This window comes from Balaenoptera musculus, chromosome 2 (genome assembly GCF_009873245.2).
Source record: "Balaenoptera musculus isolate JJ_BM4_2016_0621 chromosome 2, mBalMus1.pri.v3, whole genome shotgun sequence".
Classification (NCBI taxonomy): Eukaryota; Metazoa; Chordata; class Mammalia; order Artiodactyla; family Balaenopteridae; genus Balaenoptera; species Balaenoptera musculus.
This window is the reverse complement of record NC_045786.1, coordinates 92,522,931-92,541,059: the sequence shown is the minus strand read 5'-3', so window position 1 is coordinate 92,541,059 and position 18,129 is coordinate 92,522,931. Positions and strand designations below refer to the sequence as shown.

Below are 18,129 nucleotides of genomic sequence, written 5' to 3'. Positions count from 1 at the left end.
GTGTGGATGAAAGGCTCTTGGTGCTCCAGCCAGGCATCAGGGCTGTGCCTCTGAGGTGGGAGAGCCAACTTCAGGACACTGGTCCACAAGAGACCTCCCAGCTCCACGTAATACCAAACGGCGAAAATCTCTCAGAGATCTCCATCTCAATATCAAGACCCAGCTTCACTCAACGACCAGCAAGCTACAGTGCTGGACACCCTATTGCAAACAACTAGCAAGACAGGAACACAGCCCCATCCATTAGCAGAGAGGCTGCCTAAAATCATAATAAGGCCACAGACACCCCAAAACACACCACCAGACGTGGATGTGCCCACCAGAAAGACAAGATCCAGCCTCATCCACCAGAACACAGGCACTAGTCCCCTCCACCAGGAAGCCTACACAACCCTCTGAACCAACCGTAGCCACTGGGGACAGATACCAAAAACAACGGCAACTACGAACCTGCAGCCTGTGAAAAGGAGACCCCAAACACAGTAAGATAAGCAAAATGAGACGACAGAAAAACACACAGCAGATGAAGGAGCAGGGTCAAAACACACCAGACCTAACAAATAAAGAGGAAATAGGCAGTCTACCTGAAAAAGAATTCAGAATAATGATAGTAAAGATGATCCAAAATCTTGGAAATAGAATAGACAAAATGCAAGAAACATTTAACAAGGACGTAGAAGAACTAAAGAGGAACCAAGCAACGATGAAAAACACAATAAATGAAATTAAAAATTCTCTAGAAGGGATCAATAGCAGAATAACTGAGGCAGAAGAACGGATAAGTGACCTGGAAGATAAAATAGTGGAAATAACTACTGCAGAGCAGAATAAAGAAAAAAGAATGAAAAGAACTGAGGACAGTCTCAGAGACCTCTGGGACAACATTAAACGCACCAACATTCGAATTATAGGGGTCCCAGAAGAAGAAGAGAAAATGAAAGGGACTGAGAAAATATTTGAAGAGATTATAGTTGAAAACTTCCCTAATATGGGAAAGGAAGTAGTTAATCAAGTCCTGGAAGCACAGAGAGTCCCATACAGGATAAATCCAAGGAGAAACACGCCAAGACACATATTAATCAAACTATCAAAAATTAAATATAAAGAAAACATATTAAAAGCAGCAAGGGAAAAACAACAAATAACACACAAGGGAATCCCCATAAGGTTAACAGCTGATCTTTCAGCAGAAACTCTGCAAGCCAGAAGGGAGTGGCAGCATATACTTAAAGTGATGAAGGAGAAAAACCTACAACCAAGATTACTCTACCCAGCAAGGATCTCATTCAGATTTGATGGAGAAATTAAAACCTTTACAGACAAGCAAAAGCTGAGAGAGTTCAGCACCACCAAACCAGCTTTACAACAAATGCTAAAGGAACTTCTCTAGGCAAGAAACACAAGAGAAGGAAAACACCTACAATAACAAACCCAAAACATTTAAGAAAATGGGAATAGGAACATACATATTGATTATTACCTTAAATGTAAATGGATTAAATGCTCCAACCAAAAGACACAGACTGGCTGAATGGATACAAAAACAAGACCCGTATATATGCTGTCTACAAGAGACCCACTTCAGACTTAGGGACACATACAGACTGAAAGTGAGGGGATGGAAAAAGATATTCCATGCAAATGGAAATCAAAGAACGCTGGAGAAGCAATTCTCATATCAGACAAAATAGACTTTAAAATAAAGACTATTACAAGAGACAAAGAAGGACACTATATAATGATCAAGGGATCGAACCAAGAAGAAGGTATAACAATTGTAAATATTTACGCACCCAACATAGGAGGACCTCAATACATAAGGCAAATACTAACAGCCATAAAAGGGGAAATCGACAGTAACACAATCATAGTAGGGGACTTTAACACCCCACTTTCACCAGTGGACAAAAATGGGCAGAAGACCTAAACAGACATTTCTCCAAAGAGGACATACAGATGGCCAACAAACACATGAAAGAATGTTGAACATCATTAATCATTAGATAAATGCAAATCAAAACTACAATGAGATATCATCTCACACCAGTCAGAATGGCCATCAACAAAAAATCTACAAACAATAAATGCTGGAGAGGGTGTGGAGAAAAGGGAACCCTCTTGCACTGTTGGTGGGAATGTAAATTGATACAGCCACTATGGAAAACAGTATGGAGGTTCCTTAAAAAACTAAAAATAGAACTACCATACAGCCCAGCAATGCCACTACTGGGCATATACCCTGAGAAAACCATAATTCAAAAAGAGTCATGTACCACAATGTTCACTGCAGCTCTATTTACAACAGCCAGGACATGGAAGCAACCTAAGTGTCCATCGACAGATGAATGGATAAAGAAAATGTGGCACATATATACAATGGAATATTACTCAGCCATAAAAAGAAACGAAATTGAGTTATTTGTAGTGAGGTGGAGGACCTAGAGTCTGTCATACAGAGTGAAGTAAGTCAGAAAGAGAAAAACAAATACCGTATGCTAATACATATATATGGAATCCAAAAAAAAAAAAAAAACAATGGTCATGAAGAACCTAGGGGCAGGATGGGAATAAAGACGCAGACCTACTAGAGAATGGACTTGAGGACACAGGGAGGGGGAAGGGTAAGCTGGAACAAAGTGAGAGAGTGGCATGGACATATATACACTACCAGACGTAAAACAGATAGCTAGTGGGAAGCAGCCGCATAGCACAGAGAGATCAGCTTGGTGCTTTGTGACCACCTAGAGGGGTGGGATAGGAAGGGTGGGAGGGAGGGAGATGCAAGAGGGAAGAGATATGGGGATATATGTATATGTATAGCTGATTCACTTTGTTATAAAGCAGAAACTAACACACCATTGTAAAGCAATTATACTCCAATAAAGATGTTAAGAGAGATTGGTCCAAGATGCGGAGTAGAAGCACGTGCTCTCACTCCCTCTTACAAGAACACCAGAATTACAACTAACTGCTGAAAAATCATCAACAGGAAGACACTGGAACTCACCAAAAAGATACCCCACATCCAAAGACAAAGGAGAAGCCACAATGAGATGGTAGGAGGGGCGCAATCACAATAAAATCAAATCCCATAACTGCTGGGTGGGTGACTCACAAACTGGAGAACACTTATACCACAGAAGTCCACCCATGGGAGTGAAGGTTCTGAGCCCCACGTCAGGCATCCCAATCTGGGGGTCCGGCAACAGAAGGAGGAATTCCTAGACAATCAGACTTTGAAAGCTAGTGGGATTTGATTGCAGGACTTCGACAGGACTGGGGGAAACAGAGACTCCACTCTTGGAGGGCACACACAACGTAGTGTGCTCATCGGGACCCAGGGGAAGGAGTACTGGCCCCATACAAAACTGAACCAGACCTACCTGCTAGTGTTGGAGGGCCTCCTGCAGAGGCTGGGGGGTGGGTGTGTGTCACTGTGAGGACAAGGACACTGACAGCAGAAGTTCTGGGAAGTACTCCTTGGTGTGAGCCCTCACAAAGTCTGCCATTAGGCCCACCAAAGAGCCCAGGTAGCCTCCAGTGTTGGGTCCCCTCAGGCCAAACAACCAACAGGGACGGAACCCAGCCCCACCAATCAGCAGTCAAGTGGATTAAAGTTTTACTGAGATCTGCCCACCAGAGCAACAGTCAGCTCTACCCACCACCAGTCCCTCCCATCAGGAAACATCCACAAGCCTCTTAGATAGCTCATCCACCAGAGGGCAGACAGCAGAACAAGAAGAACTACAATCCTGAAGCCTGTGGAACAAAAACCAAATTCACAGAAAGATAAACAAGATGAAAAGGCAGAGGGCTATGTACCAGATGAAGGAACAAGATAAAACCCCAGAAAAACAACTAAATGAAGTGGAGATAGGCAACCTTCCAGAAAAAGAATTCAGAATAATGATAGTGAAGATGATCCAGGACCTTGGAAAAAGAATGGAGGCAAAGATCGAGAAGATGCAAGAAATGTTTAACAAAGATCTAGAAGAATTAAAGAACAAACAGAGATGAACAACACAATAACTGAAATGAAAACTACACTAGAAGGAATCAATAGCAGAGTAACTGAGGCAGAAGAACGGATAAGTTACCTGGAAGACAGAATGGTGGAATTCACTGCTGCGGAACAGAATAAAGAAAAAAGAATGAAAAGAAATGAAGACAGCCTAAGAGACCTCTGGGACAACATTAAATGCAACAACATTCACATTATAGGGGTCCCAGAAGAAGAAGAGAGAGAGAAAAGACCCGAGAAAATATTTGAAGAGATTATAGTTGAAAACTTCCCTAACATGGGAAAGGAAATAGCCACCCAAGTCGAGGAGGTGCAACGAGTCCCATACAGGATAAACCCAAGGAGAAACACGCCGAGACACATAGTAATCAAACTGGCAAAAATTAAAGACAAAGAAAAATTATTGAAAGCAGCAAGGGAAAAACGACAAATAACATACAAGGAAACTCCCATAAGGTTAACAGTTGATTTCTCAGCAGAAACTCTACAAGCCAGAAGGGAGTGGCATGATATACTTAAAGTGATGAAAGGGAAGAACCTACAACCAAGATTACTCGAGCCGGCAAGTATCTCATTCAGATTCGATGGAGAAATCAAAAGCTTTACAGACAAGCAAAAGCTAAGAGGATTCAGCACCACCAAACCAGCTCTACAACAAATGCTAAAGGAACTTCTCTAAGTGGGAAACACAAGAGGAGAAAAGGAAGTACAAAAGCAAACCCAAAACCATTAAGAAAATGGTCATAGGAACATAAATATTGATAATTACCTTAAACGTGAATGGATTAAATGCTCCAACCAAAAGACACAGGCTTGCTGAATGGATACAAAAACAAGACCCATATATATGCTGTCTACAAGAGACCCACTTCAGACCTGGGGACACATTCAGACTGAAAGTGAGGAGATGGAAAAAGATATTCCATGCAAATGGAAATCAAAAGAAAGCTGGAGTAGCAATACTCATATCAGATAAAATAGACTTTAAAATACAGAATGTTACAAGAGACAAAGAAGGACACTACACAATGATCAAGGGGTCAATCCAAGAAGAAGATATAACAGTTATAAATATATATGCACCCAACATAGGAGCACCTCAATACATAAGGCAACTGCTAACAGCTCTAAAAGAGGAAATCGACAGTAACACAATAATAGTGGGGGACTTTAACACCTCACTTACACCAATGGACAGATCATCCGAACAGAAAATTAATAAGGAAACCCAAGCTTTAAATGACACAATAGACCACATAGATTTAATTGATATTTATAGGATATTCTGTCCAAAAACCACAGATTAAACTTTCTTCTCAAGTGTGCACGGAACATTCTCCAGGATAGATCACATCTTGGGTCACAAATCAAGCCTCAGTAAATTTAAGAAAACTGAAATCATATCAAGCATCTTTTCTGACCACAACGCTATGAGATTAGAAATCAGTTACAGGGGAAAAACCGTAAAAAGCACAAACACATGGAGGCTAAACAATACGTTACTAAATAACCAAGAGATCAAAGAGGAAAACAAAAAATACCGAGAGAAAAATGACAATGAAAACACGATGATCCAAAACCTATGGGATGCAGCAAAAGCAGTTCTAAGAGGGGAGTTTATAGCTATACAAGCCTACCTCAAGAAACAAGAAAAATCTCAAAGAAAGAATCTAACGTTACACCTAAAGAAACTAGAGAAAGAAGAACAAAACCCAAAGTTAGCAGCAGGAAAGAAATCATAAAGATCAGAGCAGAAATAAATGAAACAGAAACAAAGAAAACAATAGCAAAGATCAATAAAACTAAAAGCTGGTTCTTTGAGAAGATAAACTAAACTGATAAACTATTAGCCAGACTCTTCAAGAAAAATGGGGAGAGGACTCAAATCAATAAAATTAGAAATGAAAAAGGAGAAATCACAACTGACACTGAAGAAATACAAAGGATTATAAGAGATTACTACAAACAACTATATGCCAAAAAAAATGGACAACCTGGAAGAAATGGACAAATTCTTAGAAAGGTATAACCTTCCAAGACTGAACCAGGAAGAATTAGAAAATATGAACAGACCAATCACAAGCAATGAAATTGCTTCCAACAAAAATCTTCCAACAAACGAAAGTCTAGAACCAGATGGCTTCACAGGTGAATTCTATCAAACATTTAGAGAAGAGCTAACACCCATCCTTCTCAAACTCTTCCAAAAATTGCAGAGGAAGGAACACTCCCAAACTCATTCTATGAGGCCACCATCACCCTGATACCAAAACCAGACAAAGATAGTACAAAAAAAGAAAATTACAGACCAATATCACTGATGAATATAGATGCAAAAATCCTCAACAAAATACTAGCAAACAGAATCCAACAACACATTAAAAGGATCATACACCACGATCAAGTGGGATTTATCCCAGGGATGCAAGGATTCTTCAATATACGCAAATCAATCAATGTGATACACCATATTAACAAATTGAAGTATAAAAACCATATGATCATCTCAATAGATGCAGAAAAAGCTTTTGACAAAATTCAACACCCATTTATGATAAAAACTCTCCAGAAAGTGGGCATAGAGCGAACTTACCTCAACATAATAAAGGCCATATACGACAAACCCACAGCAAACATCATTCTCAATGGTGAAAATCTGAAAGCATTTCCACTAAGATCAGGAACAAGACAAGGATGTCCACTCTCACCACTATTATTCAACATAGTTTTGGAAGTCCTAGCCACAGCAATCAGAGAAGAAAAAGAAATAAAAGGAATACAAATTGGAAAAGAAGAAGTAAAACTGTCACTGTTTGCAGATGACATGATACTATTCATAGAGAATCCTAAAGATGCCACCAGAAAACTACTAGAGCTAATCAATGAATTTGGTAAAGTAGCAGGATACAAAATTAATGCACAGAATTCTCTTGCATTCCTATACACTAATGATGAAAAATCTGAAAGAGAAATTAAGGAAACACTCCCATTTACCACTGCAACAAAAAGAATAAAATACCTAGGAATAAAACTACCTAGGGATACAAAAGGCCTGTATGCAGAAAACTATAAGACACTGTTGAAAGAAATTAAAGATGATACTGACAGATGGAGAAATACTCCATGTTCTTGGATTGGAAGAATCAATATTGTGAAAATCACTATACTACCCAAAGCAATCTACAGATTCAATGCAATCCCTATCAAACTACCAATGGCATTTTTTACAGAACTAGAACAAAAAATCTTAAAATTTGTGTGGAGACACAAAAGACCCCGAATAGCCAAAGCAGTCTTGAGGGAATAAAACGGAGCTGGAGGAATCAGACTCCCTGACTTCAGACTATATTACAAAGCTACAGTAATCAAGACAATATGGTACTGGCACAAAAACAGAAATATAGATCAATGGAACAGGATAGAAAGCCCAGAGATAAACTCACACACCTACCATCAACTAATCTATGACAAAAGAGGCAAGGATATACAATGGAGAAAAGACAGTCTCTTCAATAAGTGGTGCTGGGAAAACTGGACAGCTACATGTAAAAGAATGAAATTAGAACACTCCCTAACACTATACACAAAAATAAACTCAAAATGGATTAATGACCTAAATGTACACCAGACACTGTCAAACTCTTAGAGGAAAACATAGGTAGAACACTCTATGACATAAATCACAGCAAGATCTTTTTTGATCCACCTCCTAGAGTAATGGAAATAAAAACAAAAATAAACAAATGGGACCTAATGAAACTTAAAAGCTTTTGCAAAGCAAAGGAAACTACAAATAAGACAAAAAGACAACCCTCAGAATGGGAGAAAATATTTGCAAATGAATCAACAGACAAAGGATTTATCTCCAAAATATATAAACAGCTCATGCAGCTCAATATCAAAAAAACAAACAACCCAATCAAAAAATGGGCAGAAGACCTAAGTAGACATTTCTCCAGAGGACATACAGATGGCCAACAAACACATGAAAGAATGTTGAACATCATTAATCATTAGATAAATGCAAATCAAAACTACAATGAGATATCATCTCACACCAGTCAGAATAGCCATCAACAAAAAATCTACAAACAATAAATGCTGGAGAGGGTGTGGAGAAAAGGGAACCCTCTTGCACTGTTGGTGGGAATGTAAATTGATACAGCCACTATGCAGAACAGTATGGAGGTTCCTTAAAAAACTAAAAATAGAATTACCATATGACCCAGCAATCCCACTACTGGGCATATACCCAGAGAAAACCATAATTCAAAAAGACACATGCACCCATGTTCATTGCTGCGCTATTTACAATAGCCAGGTCATGGAAGCAACCTAAATGCCCATCAACAGACGAATGGATAAAGAAGATGTGGTACATATATGCAATGGAATATGACTCAGCCATAAAAAGGAACGAAATTGGGTCATTTGTAGAGACGTGGATGAATCTAGAGACTGCTATACAGAGTGACGTAAGTCAGAAAGAGAAAAACAAATATTGTATATTAACACATATATGTGGAACCTAGAAAAATGGTACAGATGAACCGGTTTGCAGGGCAGAAATAGAAACACAGATGTAGAGAGCAAACATGTGGACACCAATGGGGGAAAGCAGCGGGGGGTGGTGGTGGTGGTGTGATGAATTGGGAGACTGTAATTGACATGTATACACTGATGTGTATAAAATGGATGACTAATAATAACCTGCTGTATAAAAAAATAAATAAAATTCAAAAAGAAAAAAAAAAAGCATTTATAGTTTTGGCTTGCACATTTGGTGACCTCACCCAGAGTTTAATTTTGACTTTGATGGGAGATAGTAAGCTAAATTTATCTTCTGTCCCTGCACTATTTAATTAGCCTATCCATTTGTTGTAATCCCACTTCTGCAATAAATAAATGTCCACTTAAAAAAAAAAAAAAACCGATCTGTTATTATAATGTTCCTTACCTTAAAAGTACTCTCCTTTGAGGGGCAAAGTTCAAATATGAGCCAATGGCTATGCATCAAGTCAGTGCCAACATGTGGTCAACTTCCGCCCCTCAGTACCACAGAGAATAAAAGGTCCAAGAAGGCCAAGGAGAGTTCATTGAGACAGAAGCAAATAGAGCATGGTCACAGGCCACAAGCATTTTACAGCTCCCCAAAGACAGCCTGACCAGCATGTGAAATAGTCAACTCCCTGCTTGTTTGTCACAAACGTTTACTCAAATAATAATGGTAACCAGGGGGGTTAAATTTTTGTGTATTTGTGTACTTATGTCCAAATTGTAAGCTTGCTGAAGAAAAAGCAGCCATATATACTTGATGAAGGTAGGCACCAGATCCCTTTCTATTCCAGAGATGGAGGACCCAGGCCTGACACTGGTGACAGAAGCCTATGGTGCTGTCTCTCCACTATCCATGGGGAATGAACATGCCCAGTCTAGTGCCCGAAATCCAGAATCCTGCAAAGTCACCTTTTCCAGTTCCAGAAAACTATCTCCCTCACTACTGCCCTGCCCCATACACACACATATACACACCACTGCCCTACCTCCACAAAATAAATTAAGGCAGACCACACTAACACTACCAGAGTCCATGCTTTTCTTACTCATCTTAGAGGAAGTTGTTTCTCACATGTCAGCATAAGATTATATACAATTCTTACCTTAAGTTTTTCCCACAGCTTTATTCTCATTTCTAGACCTTGCTTCTGGATTTCTTCTTCTCTGTGTTGTCTCTTCACCAATATCTTATCAAGCCTCTTCATCTTCTGAATAGCGTCTTGAAGTTGAGAATCTAATTCTTTTAATTCCGATTCATCTATATTATGTTGAAAGTAGGAATGAGCTTGAAGTTTAGTAAAATCATAAAGCCTTTTTCTTCTTGTTTTGTTTTTACTATTTGTTCTTTCATTCAACAAATGTTTATGGCTGATGGTAATAACTAACACTGGTGTCATGTATCTTGGTTTACAAGGTGCTTTCACATATTTTTTTCATATAATTATCTAACAACCCTGTGAAATAGACATTTACCTCTATTTTACAGTTGAGATAACTGGGTCCTTTCAAATAGCAAATAAATTATAGCACTGAATTCAGAAGTGGATCTCACATGATTTTAAATCCCAAATTCTTTCTCCTTCATTCTGCTATACTTTCTATATTCATAACTAACAAATAAAGAATAAGACAAAGATCCTATCCTAAAGCTGCTTCAGACTAACTGAAAGAGAAGTCATGTACACAAATAGCTACAGTAAAATGTAGCTGAAGTACCTAAAAATGTACCTATTTCCTGAAGTACCTAAAAATGTGCCTATTTCCTGAAGTACCTAAAAATGTTCTTGAATTGTGGATAATTGATAGTAACTTATTTGAAATTAGGAACTCTTTAGAACTTCTGTCATTCAAGTTTTAACTTATCATTATGAATAATATTAATAATTATCATTATCACTATGATTAATGATAAGATTAATAATAGCAGCTAACATTTATAGAGTTACCTGATAGGCACAGTCTTAAGTGCTTTTTTACATTGATTATCTCATGTAATCTTCACGATAAACCACCAAGATGATATATTGTAACTGAGTTACATATATGTCCAAGATATATCATCTTATAACTAGTAAATGCCAGAGTCAGTTTCCACCCGATCTGTCTGACTGCAGAGCCAAAGCTCTTCACCACCAGGAGATACTTCCTCTGTAAGGTCTGATGAAAGATGATAATCTGGCAATGAGCATAAATGCTCAAGTTCTAAAGTCTCAGCCACCCCAGCTTAGATCATTAGAAATGGCATATTATGCAAAGAAAAGCCAAGTTTTGCAACTTTTGAAAATACAGAGCCCAGTGATGTTTCCCTATAATGTATATCACTTCCTCTTAAAGGAAAAGGAGATATGTTTAGAGGGAATAAGCTTATCCAAAAATAATACTAATCTTACTAATAAGGAGACTCTACAAATCATATGGCTCAGGTACGTCAAATGCAACAGCCTCTAGTTCTAATTCCCAACCACCAGCCCTAGCATTCTCAGGCCCCATTGTACATGGGTGGTCTATCCAGCAGGCATTTTCAAGTAACTCTTGCAGTATGGAAACAGTATAAACAAATACACTGTAAATGGGGCCAATAGCTAATCTCAACTCTAATACCTTGTTTCCTAATAACTGTAATCCTGAGTCACCTGGCCCGAGAGCTGATCTCATCCCAAACATACTCTAACTCAGCAGTTCACAAAGTTTATGAGCTCAGCTTCCCTTTACAGTTTATAAACTATGGAGAACCCAAAGTACCTTTGGTTATGTGAGTTATATCTACTGATAATTACCATATTAGAAATCAAAACTGAAAAATATTATAAATATGTATTTATTTATTCATTTTAAAATAATAAACATGGTATTACTAATTACATGCTAACATAAATATAACACTTTTATAACAACCACATTTTCCAAAAAAAATATTGAGAAGAATGGCAATATTTTAAATTTTTAGTATCTGGATTAATAGAAGACAGCTGGATTCTCATCTCTGCTTCAAAGTCAATCTACTGTAATCTGTTGCTTCAGTTAAAGTATTGACTATATGAAGAAAATTTGGCCTCGTACAGTAGTTGGAAAGGGGAGGAGAAATTTAATACCCTTTTCAGATAATTGTGGCTATTCTTCCTTGATACTAATATCAAAACTGGACAAGGGGTAGTTTCTTAAAGGTTAGTTGTAATGTGAAACCTGTAACCCTATCAGTGAGCTTTCTGTATTTGTTCCATAAATCCATGGATCTATCTTTCATGTTGAATGGATCTTTTATCCTGCATTGATTATTTGGAAAATAGTGGTTCACTGAATTACGCAGACCTTCAAAATATTAATGCATTTCAGCATACAATATGAAAAAATCACATTTGTTAATATTGTCACCAATTTTTATCAGAAAAGTCTAAGTATTGGGAAGCTGTAAAGCTCATGTTGACATACACAAATTTTCCAAGATTCTAATTTTTCACTTGAAAGCTCAAATTTTATCATTGACATAAAATACTGTCAGTTGTTTTCCTTGAAATAACAGGCCCATTTCATTTCTTAAAAAATGTCTGCCAAATATCTAAGTCTCAATGATAATAGATGGTCTGTCACTCATTCTTTCAAGTAAAAATGGTGTCCCATTAAAAAGCGGCCAGTTCAGCTCTCAAATTATCACACCAGTACTTTTCCTCAACACAAACTTCACATTTCAGCACACAGCAGAATTGCTGTATATGTACCTACCATTTTACCACACAGGATATTAAAAAGATGTGTACTCAAGGGTCAAGATTAAATAGAATTTAAACTTTTTACTGCTCCATCAAGGACATTCTTGCGTGACACTGGCTATTTCTTTTTTCTGCCCATGCCAGGTCTTGAAGAACACAATGACTATTAGTACAATTTGGTGCCATTCATTGCCTTGATTCATGCTAAAGCACCAGCAATTTTACCCAAAATTTACCCACTTTTGTACCATCAGTGAAACCAACCATTCAGTGGGCAAAAAGGCAAACAGCATTATTTCAATATTACAATGAATTATATCATTGATATATCAGTATTATGATGAAAGTAGTTTTGACTTTGCAGAGTTCCTAAAAGGGTCTCAGGGCCCAGGGCTCTTTCAGTCCATGTTTTGAGAATTGCTGTTCTAATTCACTCTGACCAGTATTAATTAATACCAGTATTAATACCCATGAAACAATGGAGTCTCTTAAAATCTAAAAGTTATTAAAATCAAATGGGATTATCCCTTAAAAGGCATTTATAAATTACAGGATATATTTTATTGTACAATTTTCAAAAAGATCAATAAATCATGTCATAAAATGCAGAAATACTTCCTACTTGGTTAATGTAAAATGACTACAATAACAATTTTATTAAATGACATATTTTATTATTTTTCTAAGTGTATTTAAGAACTGTTAATATTCTTATAAATGAAAACTGGTGATTTGCTTGCTCACAAAAAAAGTCTCATTTTTTTATTATTTCTACTTAGCTGATAAAAAAAATATGTAATTCTAATATTTTAACTATAGCATCTGTAATTATCATTAGCCAATCACCAAGTGATTATCCTACCTGAACATTCAGGGATTATCTGATGCTGAACCAAGTTCGAATCTTCATCTGGTCCCTCTTCAGCCAGTTTTATTTTCTCAGAGTAGTTCTCCCCTTTATCATCATTACTGTTTCTACCTTCCTCTGTATTACTACTGTCTTCTGAGTGGGTCTCTTTACCAGAGTTCAAATTGATTGCAGTATCAACCTAAAAATTATTTCCAAAGAAACAGTTTTCAAAAGTAAAAGTAAAAAAAAATTTTTTTTAATTTTAAATTTCTAGACTATTTTAACTCTAATGTTAAGTATATGTGAGGACATACATATATATAGTAGCATTAAATGATTCTAGAAATATGACACTTAATTAAATGTAATTTAAATACACAATTAAATTTAATAACATTTGCACCAAAGTAATATGCACCACTCTCCAGCAATTTCTAGCAATAATAGAGAAGGGTCAGGAATCAGTCCCAAAGAGAACTGCTCTCTACCACGCTCTGGGGATGAAGCATGATGGCCCCTGCTCTCTGAGCTTACCCTCAGATGGAGAGTCAAGGGTCTAGAGCTGGGCTGTCTAATACAACAGCCACTCGCCACACGTGGCTATTGAACAGCTGCAAAGTGAACAGGCTGAACTGTGACGTGCTTCTAATGGAGTTCTTCAAATCAGAACCATGTGCTTTGCTGAATAATTTATTTTTACGCTATTCACAGTTTTTCTATTTCATTTTGGTTTCTCTTTCCATTTTAGCCAAGTTCATTTTGAAGACACCAGTTTGGTGCAGCTGTGTTTTCCTGAGAGAGAACAAGAAAAGACATCCATGGCTGCCCCAGGAAAAAACAGGCATCACAGGGCCCTGAGGGCTGTGCTTGGCAATAAGAGTCACAGTGGAGGTGAACACAGCCCATGGGAGAGGCAAAATCTCAGGGACAGCAGGTCAGCCACTGCTGAGAGGACTACCTTTCCCCTCCAACGGAGGGACTGTCTGCTCCAGCCCTTCAGGGGTCAGCCCTTGGAGGCTTTTATGCTCATGGTCCACACTCCACCACTGTAATCTGTGCCCCCTTGTGAATCTCCAGGACAGAAGGTAGACGGTGCTAAGAATTAAACTGCCAGGGATACAGGACTGCACGAGCATCTATGTTCACCTGAACTAGGACATAAGCCCCAGCAGAAATGAGCTGAGCCAGTGGTATAAAAATCATAGCCGACATTGACTGAGGAATTACTATTAGCCAGGTCCTGTGCTAAGTACTTTAGACACACTACCTCGTTCACACCTCACAATGATACAGGCATTACTACCCCGATATAACAGAGAAGAAAACAGATCCTGTATGGAACGAAACTAGTGGAGACCCAATTTATAATACGCAAAACAATGCTTACTTTATGTGATCTTGGAGGTGTTAAAGAAGGTTCCCTGTTGAAAAATATTCTTCTGTCAAAGACAGGGTAAAGCCTAAAATTCCATAATGTCCAGTAAATCCTTAAGGCTATATAGTTCTGTGAAAATGCTGAAGTTGCTAGGAGAGGTCACACGAGCCCTGTCAGTAATTTATATCTTGGCATAAATGAATCTAGCTGACCTTTCCCTGAGAAGGGGTTTTTATACAGGGGAAACATAAGTAGACATTAGCAACATACTCGGATACCACACTTCAGGATACACAAAGATCTTTCACATATATCATCCCATGTGATCCTAACTCTTAGAATGAGCAGGAAGCAATGAGGTAGAAAAAGATGAAACTAGAGAACAAAAGGCAAATATTGCCCATTTCACAATTTTACCCATAGTTCCCCACCCCACTAGCACCAACCATCTCCCCCATCCCGTTGCCCACTGGCCTCTCTATTCCCAGTCCTCCTGATCTTCTACCCTGTGGCCTAAGTGTATGATTTTTCTTTCTTCTTCATTCTCAAAGCCACATTCAATCTCCATTTTTCACTACTCTGTGTCCCCCACTTCATATCTCCATGTTAGTCCAGGAAAGGTAAATAGCCTATAAAAACCCTTCCTAGCAATTAGATCCCTACCTGAAAGCCATGAGATTTTTACACCAATTGCAACTATTGGCTCATTCAAGAAAAATATTCAGAAGTAAAAATAAACCAAAATTCTTAGAATGAGAAATATATCACTACTACAGAAATTTCATTAAAACTCTAGCATTTTAAACTCACTTTCTGCTATACAGAAATTTGGGGTAAGAAATTAATAAAAGACAAATGAGCAATAAAATTAATCAAAATACCAGGATTTATTATTTAGACAATGTATAAGGTTTTATACACACTGAATCATTTGCAATCAGCAGTCAACCTGCAGCATACCTGTGGCTTACTTCCCCAACCTAAGGTGAAACTTACTGATTTTCCATGAATTTGGTTAAGATAAATCACAACTTTTAGGAAGTCTTGCTTTTGATATAAGTATCAAAGTCCCTGTTGGTTAATAAATATGCTAGAGTTTGACCTATAGCTTAGTGGGTTCAAATAAAATCTGACTTGAAGTGATTGCTGATATTTTTCTTTTAAATAAGACTTGAATGAAGTAATATTAATCTATGTTTTAAAACATGTGTGTCAATATTGTCAAGTTTCTGCTTTAAAAAGAAACACCACCCAGGAATATGTAAGCAGAAATACTAATGCTTTGCTACCCTAAAATTTGTCAGGTCTTTGTATATTATCCTACCTACATAAAATGGTAAAACTGTCATTCTAAATTTGTTGAACACATATTATGTGAATACCTACTATGTGCCCGACTTTACACTGAATCCTGTGAATAAAAACATGGGAAGGACTGACCAATTAGGTTAAAGAATTGAGGCCAATTAGCTAAGATGTATTGAATACCTACTAGGTGCTAGTCACTTCTAAAACCTGTAGATATTTCATCTCATTTTATCCTCAAAACATGCCTATGGGATGGATAGTATTATTACGCCTTTGAACAGATGAGGAAACTGGCACAGGGAGCTGAAGTAGTTTGCCCAAAATCACATAAAATGTGGTCATCAGAGCCTATTTTGAACCATGACTCCAGAGTTTAGGCTTATAATCACAAAGCTTGAGACTAAAGAATCTAAAATTGTTTTCAGATTCCAGTTTGGGCTATATGGAAAACTGAATAAACTGAAACCTTCCATCTACTTACAAATACATAGGTAAGTTCACAAGAACACTAGGGAAACTGCCAGTGAACAGAAATTAAAAGGAAACTGAAAGCTGAAATAGGAACCTTGTAAATCCTTAAAGCAGCTGCCCTGGTGGGGGTGGGGTAGAAGCAACAAGGACAGGCAAATGAGGATGTGCTGGCCTCAGAAAGCTATGGGCTTGGGCTTTAACACCCACACAGAGCTAAGAAACTAAGCCTTGGGACCATGCAAGACAAGATGGAGAGGAACCTTCCCTCTCCTGCTCCATGAAGCTGGATCCCTCAAAAAGGTGCCTCCTTGGTGAAAGGGTAGACTAGAAAAATACATCTATCCAAAAGCACAGGATACAAACAAAAAATGTGTCTGGGTTCCAAGTGGGAAATCGTCTTCCCTGAGAATGTACAACCACAGGGTAATGCTTCATGTGGGTTTGGATTCCAATTTATATTATTCATATGCTCTGGAATGCTTAAAGATGAAAAATTAGCACAAAAAAAAAGATTCATGCCAGTGATATCTCTGAGGCATTTGGTAGAAGCAAACAGAAACTTGCTCTGGAAGGTACAGTTTCAAATCAGGCTCCATAAAATTCCCAAAATTAAAACTTACAATCCAAAAGGTCAAAAGCCATGAATACATGACCAATAATAAGCAAGACTCAGAATAAACAAAAGAACTTAAGATATTAAAAAGCTGATAAAGATAATCATATAAATATTTTTAATGGGTATAAAAAAAGAACCCCAAAAACACGAGGTCAAGGTACTACAAAGAACAGATGGATTTGAAAATAAACTAAAACGAACTTTAAGAAATTAAAAATACATCATTAAGCTTAAAAATTCAATGGATGGATTAAAGAGCAGATTTGACATAGTATAAGAAAGAATTCCAAAATTAGAAAATATATGTTAAAAATTCCCCAGCATGAAGCACAGAGAAATAAATGAATTAAAAAAAAAATTTTTTAAGAGATATGAAGGATAGAAGAGAAAGGTTCAACAGACATTTAACTGCACTTTGAGGATGACAAAATAGAAAAAAAAATGCAGGCAATATTTGAAACACGTGAAAACACAATGGCTAAGAAGTTTAAAAGAAAAAAAAAGAAACATACAAATCCTTACATTGAAGAAGTACTAGTCTCCAGAAAGATAAATAAGTCCATACCTAGGTGAGTAATAGTAGATACCAAAGACAAAGGGAAAAAAAATAAAGTGACCAGAGAAAAATATCTAAACTAGACAACCCACACTGGAATGAATATTGGGTTTACAAAAGCCTTCTCACTGGCAACAAGAGAGGCCACAAGTATCTAAGTGTAAAACATAAAACTATAAAACTTTCAGAAGAAAAAATAGGAAAAAATCTTTGGGAATCTGGGTTAGACAAAGGGTTCTTAGATACAACCAAAAAACACAATCCTCAAAAGAAAAAAAATTGATAAATTGCACTTAAAATTTTAAATGCTCTTTAAAAGACAGTTAAAAGAATGAAAAGTCAAGCTACAGACGGGGGGGAAATATTTGCAAATCATATATCTGACAAAAAACTCTATCTAGAATATATAAAGAACTCTCAAAAGTCAACAATAAGTAAACAAACACAACTTAGAGTGTAAGTCAGAAAGAGAAAAACAAATATTGTATATTAACCCATATATGTGGAATCTAGAAAAATGGTACAGATGAACCGGTTTGCAAGGCAGAAATAGAGCCACAGATGTAGAGAACAAACGTATGGACACCAAGGGGGGAAGTGGGGGGCGGTGGGATCAACTGGGAGAGTGGGATTGACATATATACACTAATATGTATAAAATAGATAAC

At 37.3% G+C, this 18,129-nt stretch overlaps 1 protein-coding gene across 2 annotated transcripts in view; it reads right to left on the bottom strand.

Annotated features, from left to right (window-relative positions):
- The window catches only part of FSIP1 (fibrous sheath interacting protein 1), a 218,159-nt gene that overhangs the window by 191,065 nt on the left and 8,965 nt on the right, over window positions 1–18,129 (bottom strand). For both annotated transcript variants that reach the window (XM_036841711.1, XM_036841712.1), the window contains exons 3-4: window positions 13,148–13,334; window positions 9,682–9,836 (exon numbers count right to left, since the gene is read on the bottom strand). In XM_036841711.1, the coding sequence (XP_036697606.1) occupies window positions 9,682–9,836; window positions 13,148–13,334 (342 nt within the window). The remainder of the gene's footprint in view (window positions 1–9,681; window positions 9,837–13,147; window positions 13,335–18,129) is intronic.